Genomic DNA, 14,303 nt, shown 5'->3' with positions numbered 1-14,303 from the left:
CAGTGAACTGTGGGCAAATAATTTTTGATGCTCACAACTCTACTCCCAGAATATCATAGATTTGGGCTGAAGGATATCTGAAAGGTCATTCAGTCCACTCCTCATTTTATAGCTGAGGAAACCGAAGTCCAGAGAAGTTAAGCCAAATCACTCAAGGTCACTGAGCTGAGAGCCAGACTCATCTTCTAGCCCAAACCCATAGCTTTTTCCACTGGTACCATACTGCCTTCAATATTTTCATACATGACAGGGATTTTCCATAATGTAAGAGACCATATTAAGTCCCCTTTATTAGCTTATTTATGTATTTAGATTGTACAATATAATAAGTTATAAATACAGAGTCAGACAAAATTATTAGCAATTAAGACTTCACCGACAACAGGCATATCCTTGTTTGGTTCTCTCTCTCTCTCTCTTTTTTTTGTTCAAACCTCCAATTTCCTCAGTGTTGGGGGCTCCTGGTATGGAAACACCTTCCATCAGTGCTGATTGATGACTAGTCTATAATGTGTAGCCTTAAAGGGTTGGGTGAGATTACTGAGAGGTTGGAGGATTTGCCCCTGTTTACACAGCTTGTGTGTGTCAGAGGCAAGGCTTAAAGCTAGATCCTACTTCATCCACTCTCTGTCCACCACACCGTGCTTCCTCTTCTATGTGTTTTAGCATAATAAAATTATGGCCGTCTCTCTGGAAATGGACAGGGGTAGTCAAAGGCATGATCATCATAGTAGGGCCACTGATTCTGAAAGCCAGAATATCCATAAAGGTCCATCTGTATTCCTCATTTAAAGTGTTTCTGCCTTTGTATGAGTCAATGGCCTGTGGCCACAAGATGGTAGATGGCAAGACTCAGCCTTAATCTATGATTGCAGAATACGAACACTGGACGTGACCAAATGTTCTAAGTCAGAAATGGCAGTTTTCTCTTCTCTATTGCAACTAATTTTTTAAAAAAACCATTATTATCTGTCTGAGAATCAATACTATGTATTGATTCCAAGGCAGAAAAGTGGTAAGGGCGAGGCAATGAGGGTTAAGTGACTTTTCCAGGGTCACACACACACAAACGGAAGTGTCTGAGGCTAGATTTGAACTCAGGGTCTCTGTGCTCTAGACCTGGCTCTCAATCCACTGAGCCACCTAGTTGCCCCCAAAGCTAATTTTTAAAGGAAAGAAATACAAAATTGCTCTTGGAAAAGAGAGTGTTCATCACGTATGGTATTTGCCACCTAATTAAGGAAGAGACTTTCATCATCATTAGCACAAAGCAGGGGGAAGAAGGTGAAGAGGGTGCACAGCAGGATTTCAAAGAGGAATTAAAAGGATAATTAAGTTTCACCTCAGAGTATGTAGCTCACAGGATATACAAAATAGGTTCTGGAAACAGCAGCAAACAGAGACTGTAAATGATGATATTAAATATTCAGGACCTAATTATGATCCTATCACAGTAAGTTCTACTTTTTTCAACAGTGGAAAATTAGTTGTGAGCTTCAAGCAGACAACTGATTCCCCTCTTCTTCCCTTCTGCCCCCCCACCCCCCCAAGCATTTGCTCAGTCATGCAACTTGCAATTTAAAAAATATCACTTTGTAAGCGACGGAATTTGTTTTAATTTAGGAATAGCTCTGGTGAAACCTGTCATTACAGCATCTCAGCAATGAACTGTAAATTAACCCACTGGGGTGATAACTGGGGCTGGCTGCCGCTCTCTTTGCAATTATAGGTTTGGGAACACCACCCTGCCAAGAACAATGTCACTTTGCTAACTTTATCTCTAAATGTTATGGCAGACAGTTGCCGTGGAAAACTTCAAAAGGTCTTTATGGCCTCGGTCCCTATTTTGCATTTCAGATCCATATGGTTTCCATGTGCCGCTTTTCCAACACTCTTGTTTTCCTAAATCTCTACCTTCTTGAACTCTGCTGAGCCTCCACTTGGTTGATGATAGAATCATGGAATTCCAGAGCTGGAAGAGATCTCATAAATCAGCGAGCACAGCCCTGCCACGGAGGGGGAACCTGAGGCCCAGAGAAGTGAAGTAACTGCCTCCCTGGGTAAGGGGAGCGTAAGCTAAAGCTAGGACCTAGGCTGATACCGTGCTTGGACTGGCTCCCTTCCAATGAGTTTCAGTCATTGCCCTTTCACGATTGGTTCTGCAGAAATGGTACCCTGGAGGATGAAGGCCTCCTCATGTAAAGTCCCTCCATGAACTATAGATGGTCTTTGTGCCTTCATTGGTAAGCCATCATTTTGAGTTGGACTATTTATGAAAACACAAAGTGATTAGTCTGCAATAAAATACTCTCTGATAATTCGGGGAAGCAACCAGAGTAGTGACCCCTTGTACCCACAACGCTGGCTTTGTGGATCTGCATCATAGAGTATGTCACAGGGGGAGCTGCTAAATTATGGATTGGAGAGAGGCCAGGGAATTTGCACAAACTCAAGGGTAATTAAACCATTTCCCTGCAAAGCCAGATAGGATATAAATAGACCAATCTGAACGGACACTCGGAAATGGAAAGATGCATAGAGAGAAGCATGTGCTTAGCAGGACCATCTGTCAAAACTTCCCATAAATAGCACCTCTGCTATGAAGTCTTCCTTGATTATACCCCAGGGAGAAAATCCTCTCTTTCTTCTCTCAACGCCACCAAACAAATACCTGAACCCACTCGGTGTTGCCACGATGGGTATTTCATGTCCCCAACTAGATCGTAAGCTCCCGGGGAGCAGACACCTGTTTTATACATCTTTCCATCTTCCCAGAGTGCCCAGCACGGTGCTACCAAAAAAAATAGTAGGTGCTAAATAATGGTGATGAATGAGTGCTTGTTCATTCAGCCTCCTGAGGTACAGTGTTGGGCTAGGCGGTCCCCAGCGGACACGTCACTGGCTTGGTCTTTGGCTGCTTTTCAGAGACGCGTCGTGCTTCCCCCGGCTCCTCAGAGCAGCCCAAGAGAAGACCCAGGGACGCGCGAAAAGCGCGGGAGGAGGCACGGCGGCTGGTTCCGGGATTCCCGCCTCAGTCACCGCTGGAGTGTTCCCAGCGGAAGGAAGTGCAGCCACATCCCGGCCGGAACAGAGGGAGGCAGTTTCCGGAGGAGGCTCATCAGGTCGTGACGGGCGGCTGAGGTGTGGGCGGCATGACCTGCGCCCACTCCAAGATGTCGGCGCACAGAGACTCCACAGCGTCCAGCCGCTCGATCTGGACGAGTTTGGTGAGCAGCTCCGGGATGCTGTAGCCCGCGGTGCTGATGCGGTCGAAGAGCTGCATGCCGTCCGTCATACCCCCTATTTCATCCCTCTTCAGTCCAAAGCTCTCAGCCAGGTGGCGCCACGTTTTCACGATGGCCTTCTCCGTGTTGTAGGTGGAGCTGAGCATCCTGCTTGTCTTTTCCAGGCAGTCAAACGGTAATTCCGTGGGGCTGAGACCTGGGAAAGCCAAGAGTCCAGGTCAGAAATCACATGGGTTAAGCAACAAAAGCATAAAATAATTTTTTGAAAAAGTATTGCATGGGGCAGCTAGGTGGCTTGGAGATTGAGAGCCAGGTCCTGGGTTCAAATCTAGCCTTAGACACTTTCTAGCAGGGCAACCCCAATTGCCTGACCCTTACCACTCTTCTGCCTTGGAAATAATACACAATATGGATTCCAAGCTGAAAAGTAAAGGTTTTAAATATATTATATATGCAGTCTTGAGGGAAGTTAGGTGCCTCAGTGGATTGAGAGCCAGGACTGGTCCAATCTGGCCTTCAACACTTCCTAGCTGTGTGACCTTGAGCAAGTCATTTAACCCCCATTGCCTAGCCCTTACCGCTCTTCTGCCTTGGAACTGAAAATGATGGAAGGAAAAGAGTTGTATTCTACAACTCTTTAATTCAGGAGTTCTTGAAGTAATGATTGTTGACTAATAATAATAATGGTGCAATAATATGGAATAATAATCTCCCCAACTTGGATCTGGGAGATGGACTCTTCAAGTCTTTCTCTGCTGCCATGTTTGGACTTAGGCATGGAATCCCAGAAGGGCAGCTAGGTGGGAGAGTGGATGGAGTACCCGGCCTAGAGTCAAGATGACTCATTTTCAAGAGTTCAAATCTGGCCTCAGACACTTACTTGCTATGTACCACCCTGAGCAAGTTATTTAATCTCTGTTTTCCTTAATCTGTTAGAGAAGGAAACGGCAAACCACTTTAGTATATTTGCCAAGAAGACCCCAAATGAGGTCATGAAAAGTCTGACCCTCCTGAAATGTTTGAACAACAACAAATGAAGTCAGAGGACCAGAGTTCAAATCCCAGCTCTGTCTGCTACTTACTAGCTATGATTCTGGGCTTTCTGTAGCAATAATATATACATAAATATATATTTATATATTGAATGGATTATACATAAAGCTTTAAGGTTTCTACAAAGCCCTTCCTTTGCTCTAACAACACCACCTTTTTCTTACTCACCAAACTTGAATTCAGAAGATCTGAATTTGAATGCTTTCTCTGCTCGTTATGACTAGCTGTGTGTCCTTGGGCAAGTCATGCAACCTGTCTGTCTTTTCCTTCAAAATGGGGCTAATAATAAGGCCTGAAGTTTTGTTTGAGGATCAGGTGAGTTTTTTTTGTAAATTTAGGTAAATTTTTGTAAACTATAAAGCACTCTACGTCATCTGTCACTGCCATTTTTACTTGCCATCACCAGCTGCTTAGGTATATCCTTCCATGCTATTTCAAGTAGTCTAAAAGTTGGGATTCTTTTGCTTGTCATGTCATTAGATCCATTGGCAGCTAATGTGGTTATTTAGTTAGACTAAGAATGATCCAATTTTGGAATGATTGTGTGGAAAAACAAACAAAATATATAATTATAATGGCCAAGCCCAGCCCCAGAGAACAATTGAGAAAATGTACCCCCTCCCCTCTTTGCTTAGATGGGGAATTCTGGTGTCTAATATTGCATGTACCATTAGATGTAGGTCATGTGCACATTGTTTTTTGAGTTATTTTCCGCCCCCTCTTTTTTTTTTTAATCTGTGTTCAAGAGACACTGTGGTGTATTAGGAAGAACTCTGGACCTGTGTTTGAATTCTGCCTCAGATGCTCACTGGCTGTGTGATTTTGGGCAAATGACTTGACCTCCCGGAGCCTTAGTTTGTTCACCAGTGAACGAGGGAGGTTATCTGTCCTTTATGCCACTTTTCATGTCTGAATCATATGAAGATGATTCACTGGACAGGGAAGGGGGCAAGGAAATGATGATGATGATGATGTAAAAACAAAAGATATCAATAAGTAATATTTTTAAAAAGTTTAAAAAAAGATTTGGCATATGGATGTCTGTTGAAACGTCCCCAGAAAGGCCACTGGCAACATTCCTGATAGGTCTGACTCGGCTACCCTCTCATTTGTAGGTAAATGACTCCACAGGACCATTTATTCCATTAGGCCAAAGGTTCCCTCAGATGATAGTTTGGTCACACGAGAAAACAGAATTTTGACCTGAGGAAGGGGGCAAAGAAGTCAGAAAAGGCCAGCCTGGAGGCAGAGGCCATCTTCCCCCTACTTTTGTGATATATTTTCTCCAATTCTCTTCATTTTGCTTTTCTATCTCTCTAATTTCTCTGTTCTCAAGCTTTGGGTTGGCAAAGGTAAAATCTCTGGAGACAAAGCATCCGAGAACAGCTGTGTCTCGTTCTTGATCACAGGTGTTCCATTGAGCCATGTCCAGATCGGCCAGCTGTAGCAGCCACCCTTCCGAGGGACCTGATCTGGAGCCATTTGTTTCCAGGGATTTGATGGTGGCACAGTTTCTCTGCCACAGCAGGCCTAGTTCTCTATCCAATCCCGGTACTTGAGTTTTTTCCTTTGCCCAAGTACTCGGGCCTCTCCAGATTTTAGTTCTGGAACTGGGCCAAAAGAAGATAAGCCCTAGCCTAATCTGGAGGGTCAGCTGGATAGAAGGGCCCTCTGGGGATCAATAGGATGGATTCACAGCACTTAAGACGGAGCTGTCCACCACTCTCTTTCTCTGCAAAGGGGAGGGCCCCCCCCCCCCCCATTTGTTAAATGTTGCTAGCTCCCTCCATGAAAAATGCTACAAGGAGAAGAAAGGACAAATAGCTTTACATACTGCCCAAATCAATGCAATGCAAACGTCCTCTTCCTAGTACAATACTCAGAAGAGGCTATAAACAAAGAAATGAACTGTCCTTAGAGGCTCCCTTGGAAACTAGGCCCAGAAACATTGCTTTCACACAACTTGCTTAAAAAAAACCCCACTGAAGTTGTAGAGTCTGAGATAAAACTTGAAGACAAAAACCTCTGAGACGTCTAGGGAGCTAATTCTACCTAGTTACTAGCTGTATCTAGTTCCTTTAGGGTTCATTCTAGAATGAAGAAGCATCATTTCCTTCATCCCAAGGATCCTTAATTGTTTTTCCTTTAGAAATGTAAAAAAAACCCAAAACAACCCACTTAAAACAAGCAATTACTATTATTCTAACTTTCCTTAGGAAGACTTAAAATTTTGTCTTTTTGCCCATCCTGGAAGAAAAAAATTCTAGAATGTTGGTGCCCTAAAAAAATTGTTTCATTTATATATAATGAGGGTGAGGGATAATAGATTTAGCCCTAGAAAAAGATTCTGAGGCCATCTAGTCCAACCTTCTCATTTTAAAGATGATGAAAATTGGAGCAGTTAGGTAGCTTGGAGACAGGAGGTTCTGGATACATGTGTGACCTCAGATACTTCCTAGTTGTGTGACCCGGCGAAAGTCATTTAGCCCCAACTGTCTAGCCCTTACTAGTCTTTTGTCTTTAGAAGGTAAGGGTTTTAAAAGAACTTGTGTGTCCAAATTCACACAGGTACTAAGTGGCAGAGACAGGATTTGAACTTAAGATTTCTGATCCCAAATCTAGTAGTCAGTCAAGTTATTTAGCATTTTATTATTTAGCATTTTTTATTTCTTATATATGTTATATACTGGATTTGTTCTATATTTATTAGATATATTCTATATTTGTTATATAGAATATATCATATACAACAAAAAACAATATAAATGTACAATATACAAAAACAAATATTTAATATATTAGAAAATATAATATAAATAACAAATATATTAATATATTATATCTAACAACATATAAATATAAAAAATTACATAAACATACAAATATATAAAATTATAGAAATATATTTATTATGTATTATATAAAATACTAATTCATAGTATTATTATTTAGACTTTATTATTAAGTATTATGAGGTACCTACTATGTACCAGGAATTGTATATTAGGAATATAAAGAAAGGGGGACAAATTGGGTCTGTGAGCTCACTTTTTTCTGGCTGGTAATACTTTGATGAATAGAACAAAGAAAGTGGAGGTCTAGTTGAGGCTGTGTCTAGTCTCTGTTCAATCTTGTGAACTGAATGGAAGTTTTCCCCAAGTCTTTGTGTTTGTCCATTTGTTATATGCAGAGGTGAGGATCTGCATTACCTGGAAGGCTGTCCTTTAATTTGGAAACTTTGAATGGTTTTATTGACTTGACAGTTGGGTGGTAGGTATTTTTGTTTTTTTGTTTTTTGTTTCTTTTTCTGTTATTTGGTATATTAAGCCCAGATCTGCATTGTGAACTAAGATGTGTAAAAGTGGCACATAAGAATATTAGCTAACATAGTTTACTATGCATACTATGGGCCAGGCATTGTGAAAAGCACTCCACAATTATTATCTCTTGATTCTCACAATAGCACTGGGAATTTGGTGATATTATCTCCAATTTATGAGAGTAAGAACTGGGGCAAAGAAAGGTTAAGTGACTTGTCCAAGGGCGAAGATCTAGGAAGTATCTGAAGTGGAATTTGAATTCAGGTCCTACTCATTCCACTGTACCATATAGCTGCCCCAGAGAAAAGGGGAAACCTGGAGAGAGAGGGTTGAGCTAGCCACTTGCCCTCCTCATGAGCCAGGGCTCAGAGGAGCAGTTTGGGCAATTACACTGAACTGCTGCAGGCTGCCACAGAGAAATGGGTCAGTATTGAGCTTTCTGTACCCATTCATTCTACATGATAAGTTTCTAAAGATCAGGGACTGTGTTGATGATAGCCTGGACCTGTGATTTCATTGGTATAGGTTACTCTCAGCCCAGGAAGCTTCCTCTACCAATGAAGATCAACATCGCAGCAACTGGAAGTATTAGAGAGCTGTCGAGAGCACGAAAGGGTTAAATGATTGCCCAGGGTCACCCAGACTCAACACTTGAACTAAGGTCATCCTGACTAAATTGTTACCCCAGGCTGCTTCTCCTGCAGCACATGGAGGTTCACAAATAATTCTGATGATGATTGTGGTGCCAACTTGGATTTAGTTTCGAAAGCCATGTATTCCAAACAGAATCCCTTTGCCTTTAGGAAAGGATTATATAGGTGACTTGATTATATATAATTTAATGCTTAATAAATCACTATTGAATTCAGTCTCCCTATCTGTTTCTCTTACTTTTCGATCATGGGATTATTGATTTATGGTTGGAAGGGACCTTAGGTACCATCTAATCCAAGTCCCTCATTTGCAGAAGAAGAAACCTTCTGTCTTAGAATAGATACTAAATATTTGTTCCAGTGTAGAAGAGCAGTAAAGCTCAGCACCTGGGGTTAAATGACTTGCCCCTGTTCACACAGATATTAAGTATCTGAGCTTATATTTGAACCCAGGACCTCCTTTCTTTAAGCCTGGCTTTCTATCCATGGAAGCACCTAGCTGCCCCAGAATACCAGAAATCTTGAGCCAAACTCTCTTACTGATGATATTAGGTTAAAGGGACCCCTATAGGACACACCCAAAGTGAGTTATGATCATGAAATTGGGGCTGACTTGACCTGTGACATAGGTAGCTCCTCAGGAGAAAAATCATTTTGCCTAGGCCAACTCTGCAACTTAAAATCTTAAGAGCATTTCTGGAATCACTGAGAAGTGAAGTAATTTGTCAGAATTCAAACTCTGGTTTTTTCTGACTCTGGGATGAGCCCTTTATTCACCCTACCACATCACCTCAAAGTTACCTACTTTAATTATCTCTCTAATTACTTGGAATGTGCATATCATGTGAGTGATTCAATTTAGTTTAATTCCATAAGCATTTATTAGATGACTTCTATTTGCCAGCTACTGTGGCAGGACCTAGGGAGACAGACAAAAGCAAAAAAGACTCAATGCTCACCTTCTGCCACCCCGCACACGTTGGCATACACATCAAGGATCTTTTTTCTTCTACTCTGAATCTGAGCAAAAACAGAAACAGAAGAGACCCATGATTTACTATTTATGGGGAAATGGCTCTAAACAGTGCCTGCTGGGGACCCTTCCCAGTGACCCCCTTGACCATTCCCAACTTTGCTCTTCCAATGTGGAGTCAAGTATGAGGAATTTGTGTGTTGCGAATTTGGGAGCCATTAAAGACTGGATTAGGCTTGCCTCAAAATCTAGTCATAAACATGTTATTTCTTGCAAAGTGGTTCATTGATGTGCCCTATCACTGAGGCAATGCAGTAAGGAGGAATTAGTTTTCAGTGCACCAGGACACATCCATGCTCAATATCCATGGCTTCATGGAGGAACACTTTGGCACAAGAAGTCATTGCTGAAGGGAAGTTTCTTCCCCATAAATTCCCATCAGTCAGGTGACTCGCCATTAGCGATGCCTGGCATCATTTTAATGTAGTCATAAATTGTGGTATTGGTAAAAGAATGGGGTGGGCATGCCAGAGACTTACCCCAGTTGATTTGTTGTTCGTGGAAGATTTATCCCTTGTCAAATGGACTAATGATAACAAGCACAGCTCTGGGGACCCTTGCTTGTCAACTGCAGCTTCTTCATCACTGTCCATACTCCGGCTAAGGAGCTGTTCATTCTCAGAAGAGGCATCATTCTCACTGGGGAAAGATAAAGGGAATGTTAATAGCATCTTTCAAAGTGGAATCATCTAAAATTCAACCCGTAGACTGCATTTATTGCCAGCGTCAGCACTGCCAGAACACATAACTAATAGATATGTTCTATTTATTCCAGATATGTCAGATCCACAACATTGTGTCATCATGCTCTGGCTGAAATAAAGTCACTACATGGCCTGGTTTCAGTATAGTCTTTGAGCCAGCTTTGTAAGGTATCCAAACTCCAGATGATTTTAAGATTCTGATCAAAATGGATAGGAATTGGTTGGAATTTGTTTGTACAAGGAAAGATTGATATTCAATTTAATTTGATTAGTCGAGCATTTATTAAGGACTAGTTAGTTATGTGTGAGGCAGTTTTCTAAGAGTTGGGGATACAAAGTCAGAAACAAAAAAAAATAGCCCTTGTCCTCAATGAGCTTACTTTCTACAGGAAGAGATAATGCATAAATAGATACATATAATAATAATAGCTAATATTTATAAAGCACTTTCTAAGTGTCAGGTACTGTGCTAAGCACTTTACAATTATTGTCTCCTTTGATCCTCATATCACCCATGAGAAGCAGGTGTTATCATTACTTCATTTTACAGATGAGGATACTGGGGCAAACAGAGGTTAAGTGACTTGCCCAGAATCACACAGCTCGGAAGAATCTGAGGCCATATTTGAACTCATATCTCCCTGACTCCAGGCCCATCATTCTAAACACCATGTCGCAAGACAATTTTGGGAGGAAGGAAACAAGGTTACATGGCATAGTCCAGGCTTGAATATCCGACAAAATCTGACAATCTTTCTATTGTACCCAAAATTTTGAGAAGCAAGAAGGACAGGTCGGATCCAATAAGATGACTTTTAAAAGGGACAAATGTGAAGTATTATATTTGAGTTAAAAATAATCAACTGTACAGGTGGATGATAGAGGGATCTAAAAGCTCTGGCTAGACATCAGTTAATGTGAAAAAAAAAGATAGCTTTTGCTTTTGTTATTGTTGTTTTAATGGAGTACAGGGTCAATAAGAAAGAACATGGTAACATGGTGGCCCAAAACTCAATGCTGCCTTTGGCTGCACAAAAAAAGGCAGAACCAGGGAGGTGAGCATCACATTGTATTCTATACAAGTCAGATGTTTGGTGTTTATTAAAGAGAATATGCCAGATACTGTACTGAAAGCACTAGAGATACAAATACAAAGAAAGGCAAAAAAGCCCTTGTACTTGCCCTACAGGAGATCATATCCTAATGGCAGTGGCAATACAAAAATAACTAGAAAGATATAAGCTATATATAGAATAGATGGTCATCTTGAACGGGAAGGCATTATTAGAATATTAGAAATGAGATGGACCAGAAGATCAGCTTTGAATTGACTAAGTAATCCAGGGAAGCTAAGAGGCAGAGAAAATGGTATCCTGGTAAATGTTTAATAACCAGCTTCCCAGAAAAAAAGTGGGGACAACATATACTCAAATTCATCCTGCATTATTAACATGTTCTCCATCACTTTATTAAGTTTAAAAAGCAACAAAACAATGAATCAGGCTTTGACTTGTAGAATTTGCTGATTTCTGAATTGTAAGTCTAACAACTGGGTCTCATGAGCCCCAGCACACCCCTGGACAAAGGGGAGAGGGCAGAATATTCCAAGGCTCTCTTCCTCTGCTGGATAGTAGATTGCATGGTGGTCAGTAAAATGTAAGAAGTTAGGAAGGGGTCAGGTTGCAAAGACCCATACCTGCCAAACAGAGGACTTTGTATTTGATACTTGTGCATAAGAAAGAGCCTTGGAGTCCAGTGAGATTAGGGGAAGGATATGGTCAGAATGAATGCTTTAGAGAAATGATCTTAGCAGCTGAGTAGATTTGTAGATACCACATTTAAGAAAGGACACTAGATAATTGGAGCCTATTCATAAAAAGGAGTAAGAGAAATGGAAACATCAGTTGAAGGAACTTAGCAGGTTTAACCAAGAAAAAAACAACCCATTTACAAGGGACAGAGTAAGTATCCTTAAGTGTTTGAATGCTTGTCTCAACTGGTTCTGTTTGGACTCTGGGGTGGACACTTTTTTAAAAAGGGTAGAGAAAACAGAAAGGAAGATTTAGTCTATTGTTAGAAAAGCTTGTCAGATGTCCACTTTTTGATAAGCATCACTTCTATCCAGCCTTTGGAATCCTTGTCATAGGGAGGGGAGGGATGGACCAAATCTCAGGTGAGGGATGATTTGTCTTCGATCCACAAGTCTCCCTGCCAAGCTCCAAAGTAGGTACCTGGGTCAGATTTCCAACCCAAAGCATGTGAGCACTGGGCTTTAAGCTAGCAAAAGGGTGATGTTCAGAAAAAGCTTTTCCACAGCTCATTAAAATCATTCAAAATATATGAAAACAATATTCTTTCATAAGGATTCTGCTCTTTTGTGGTTTGGCTGAAGCCTTAAGAAAAGGATTATATTCGTGGGTAACTGGGTTATAGCAATAAAGCCCACACTCAAGAGCAACCCTGGAGGCACAGTGATAAAAAGAAAATAAAAGGCATGTATGATGTGCCCACTTTCTAATTTGATCTCAAACTCTCATGGGGAGTCAGCTCAGATGCACATCCATTGTCTGCCTGTGACAGAAGGCAATGGTGAAAGAAGGGAACCGACAAGTCCACTCCCATGCCCCTTATTCAGATCCATTAACTAACGACTTCAGAGCAGGCAGCAAAAGATAAGACCAGTGCTTTGGTGTGGCTTTTAGGGTTCCATTTTCAAGTTTCTACTTTCCTAGAACATATGCTTTAAAAGATTTTTCCCTGCACACTCATATCCTAATAAGCTCCTTAATGGCAGGGACTATTTATTTCATTATTTATTTTCTTCCTTCCTTCCTTCCTTCCTTCCTTCCTTCCTTCCTTCCTTCCTTCCTTCCTTCCTTCCTTCCTTCCTTCCTTCCTTCCTTCCTTCCTTCCTTCCTTCCTTCCTTCCTTCCTTCCTTCCTTCCTTCCTTCCTTCCTTCCTTCCTTCCTTCCTTCCTTCCTTCCTTCCTTCCTTCCTCCCTCCCTCCCTCCCTCCCTCCCTTCTCTCCAACCCTCTCTGTCTGTGTCTGTGTCTCTCTGTCTGTGTCTCTCTCTTTATCTCTGGTGTCTAGCACAGTACCAGGCACATAGCAGGCACCTGATGGATACTTGCTCATTGACTGATTGTTCCCTTGTCCCTACATTAAACTCCAAGTAGTGTAGTACTTCCTGTATTCCAGTTAGATCTCTCTCCTTACTCTTTTGAGAACAGAAAAGTTGGGGAAAGTGGCAGAGGAGAAAATATTACCACAGAAATGAGTAAACAAATTTAAATCATGAACCCTCAACAGGATTATTTCTCTATCCAGTGATTAAAAACCAAATTGAAGACCCCAAATGCTGAAACATTGAACTCATTCATGGATGTTAATGGCCAGATGTAAATATGAATATTGGTTAATGTGAGGTTATTTATATAGCAGATGATCTTAGGACATTTCCCAGAAAATGCCTTTACTGTTCTGTTGACATTTACTATGAATTTTTATTTAATGCTATATAAAGATTTCATCACAGAAGCCTCCTCCTTGCCCTCATGACAGGGTTGTAGTTTTCCAAACTTGATCTATCTGTTAGAGCTTACAGAGCTCTGTAATGGAAAAAAAAATCACTGGGCGATTAGCAGTCCTTATTAGACTAAGCTTCATGTGTCTATCTTCCTGTCCTCACCGCCCTGTCTCAACCCCAGGTCCCTCAAGTAATTGAGCCAAGAAAAGACGCCGGACGGAGTCCACTAAAGCTCCCATTTCTCCATTCAATTGTTTAGTCGTGTTTCGCACATTCAACACTCTTTTAAGTCCCAGCTCCTAGCTCCCTGACCTTGGACTTAACCTCAACCTCTTCATCTGCAAAATGAGTGTTTGAACTAAATGATCCGTAAGGCTCTTTTAGCTCCAAGAGTCTGCTGGAAGCAAAACGACTCGGGAGGAGCTATCTCAGAGAGCAGATGCTGAGAGGCTTGCAGTCAGGACAGGGAGTGGCATTCAAATGTAGTCTCCAGCATACATGAGTTGTATGACCCTAGGCAAGTCCCTTAACTTTAGTTTTCTCATCAGTAAAAATGGGAGTAATAATAACCTCTGTCTCCCAGTGTTGTTATACGATCATATTTGTAAAGCACCTTGCAAACCTTAAAGGACTATGTAAGCATTAGCTATTATTATTAGTATTGTTGTGACTTTTGCATAGCCCTGAATTGTCATGAAGTTTTTCTTTTTATCTGTCTTTCTTCAACTTCTTTCCATTGATTCGAATTCTTCCTTCTGGGACTGAAG

General features: G+C 41.3%; 1 protein-coding gene across 3 annotated transcripts in view; it reads right to left on the bottom strand.

The window, feature by feature from the left end:
- Positions 1-253: 253 nt before the first annotated feature.
- The window catches only part of EDAR (ectodysplasin A receptor), a 119,642-nt gene continuing 105,592 nt past the window's right edge, over positions 254-14,303 (bottom strand). For all 3 annotated transcript variants that reach the window (XM_056807974.1, XM_056807973.1, XM_056807972.1), the window contains exons 10-12: positions 9,784-9,943; positions 9,231-9,291; positions 254-3,441 (exon numbers count right to left, since the gene is read on the bottom strand). In XM_056807974.1, the coding sequence (XP_056663952.1) occupies positions 3,119-3,441; positions 9,231-9,291; positions 9,784-9,943 (544 nt within the window). In that variant the 3' untranslated portion in view covers positions 254-3,118. The remainder of the gene's footprint in view (positions 3,442-9,230; positions 9,292-9,783; positions 9,944-14,303) is intronic.

The sequence above is a fragment of the Monodelphis domestica genome, chromosome 8 (assembly GCF_027887165.1).
Source record: "Monodelphis domestica isolate mMonDom1 chromosome 8, mMonDom1.pri, whole genome shotgun sequence".
In the NCBI taxonomy this organism is placed as follows: Eukaryota; Metazoa; Chordata; class Mammalia; order Didelphimorphia; family Didelphidae; genus Monodelphis; species Monodelphis domestica.
This window is presented reverse-complemented; position numbering and strand designations above follow the sequence as displayed.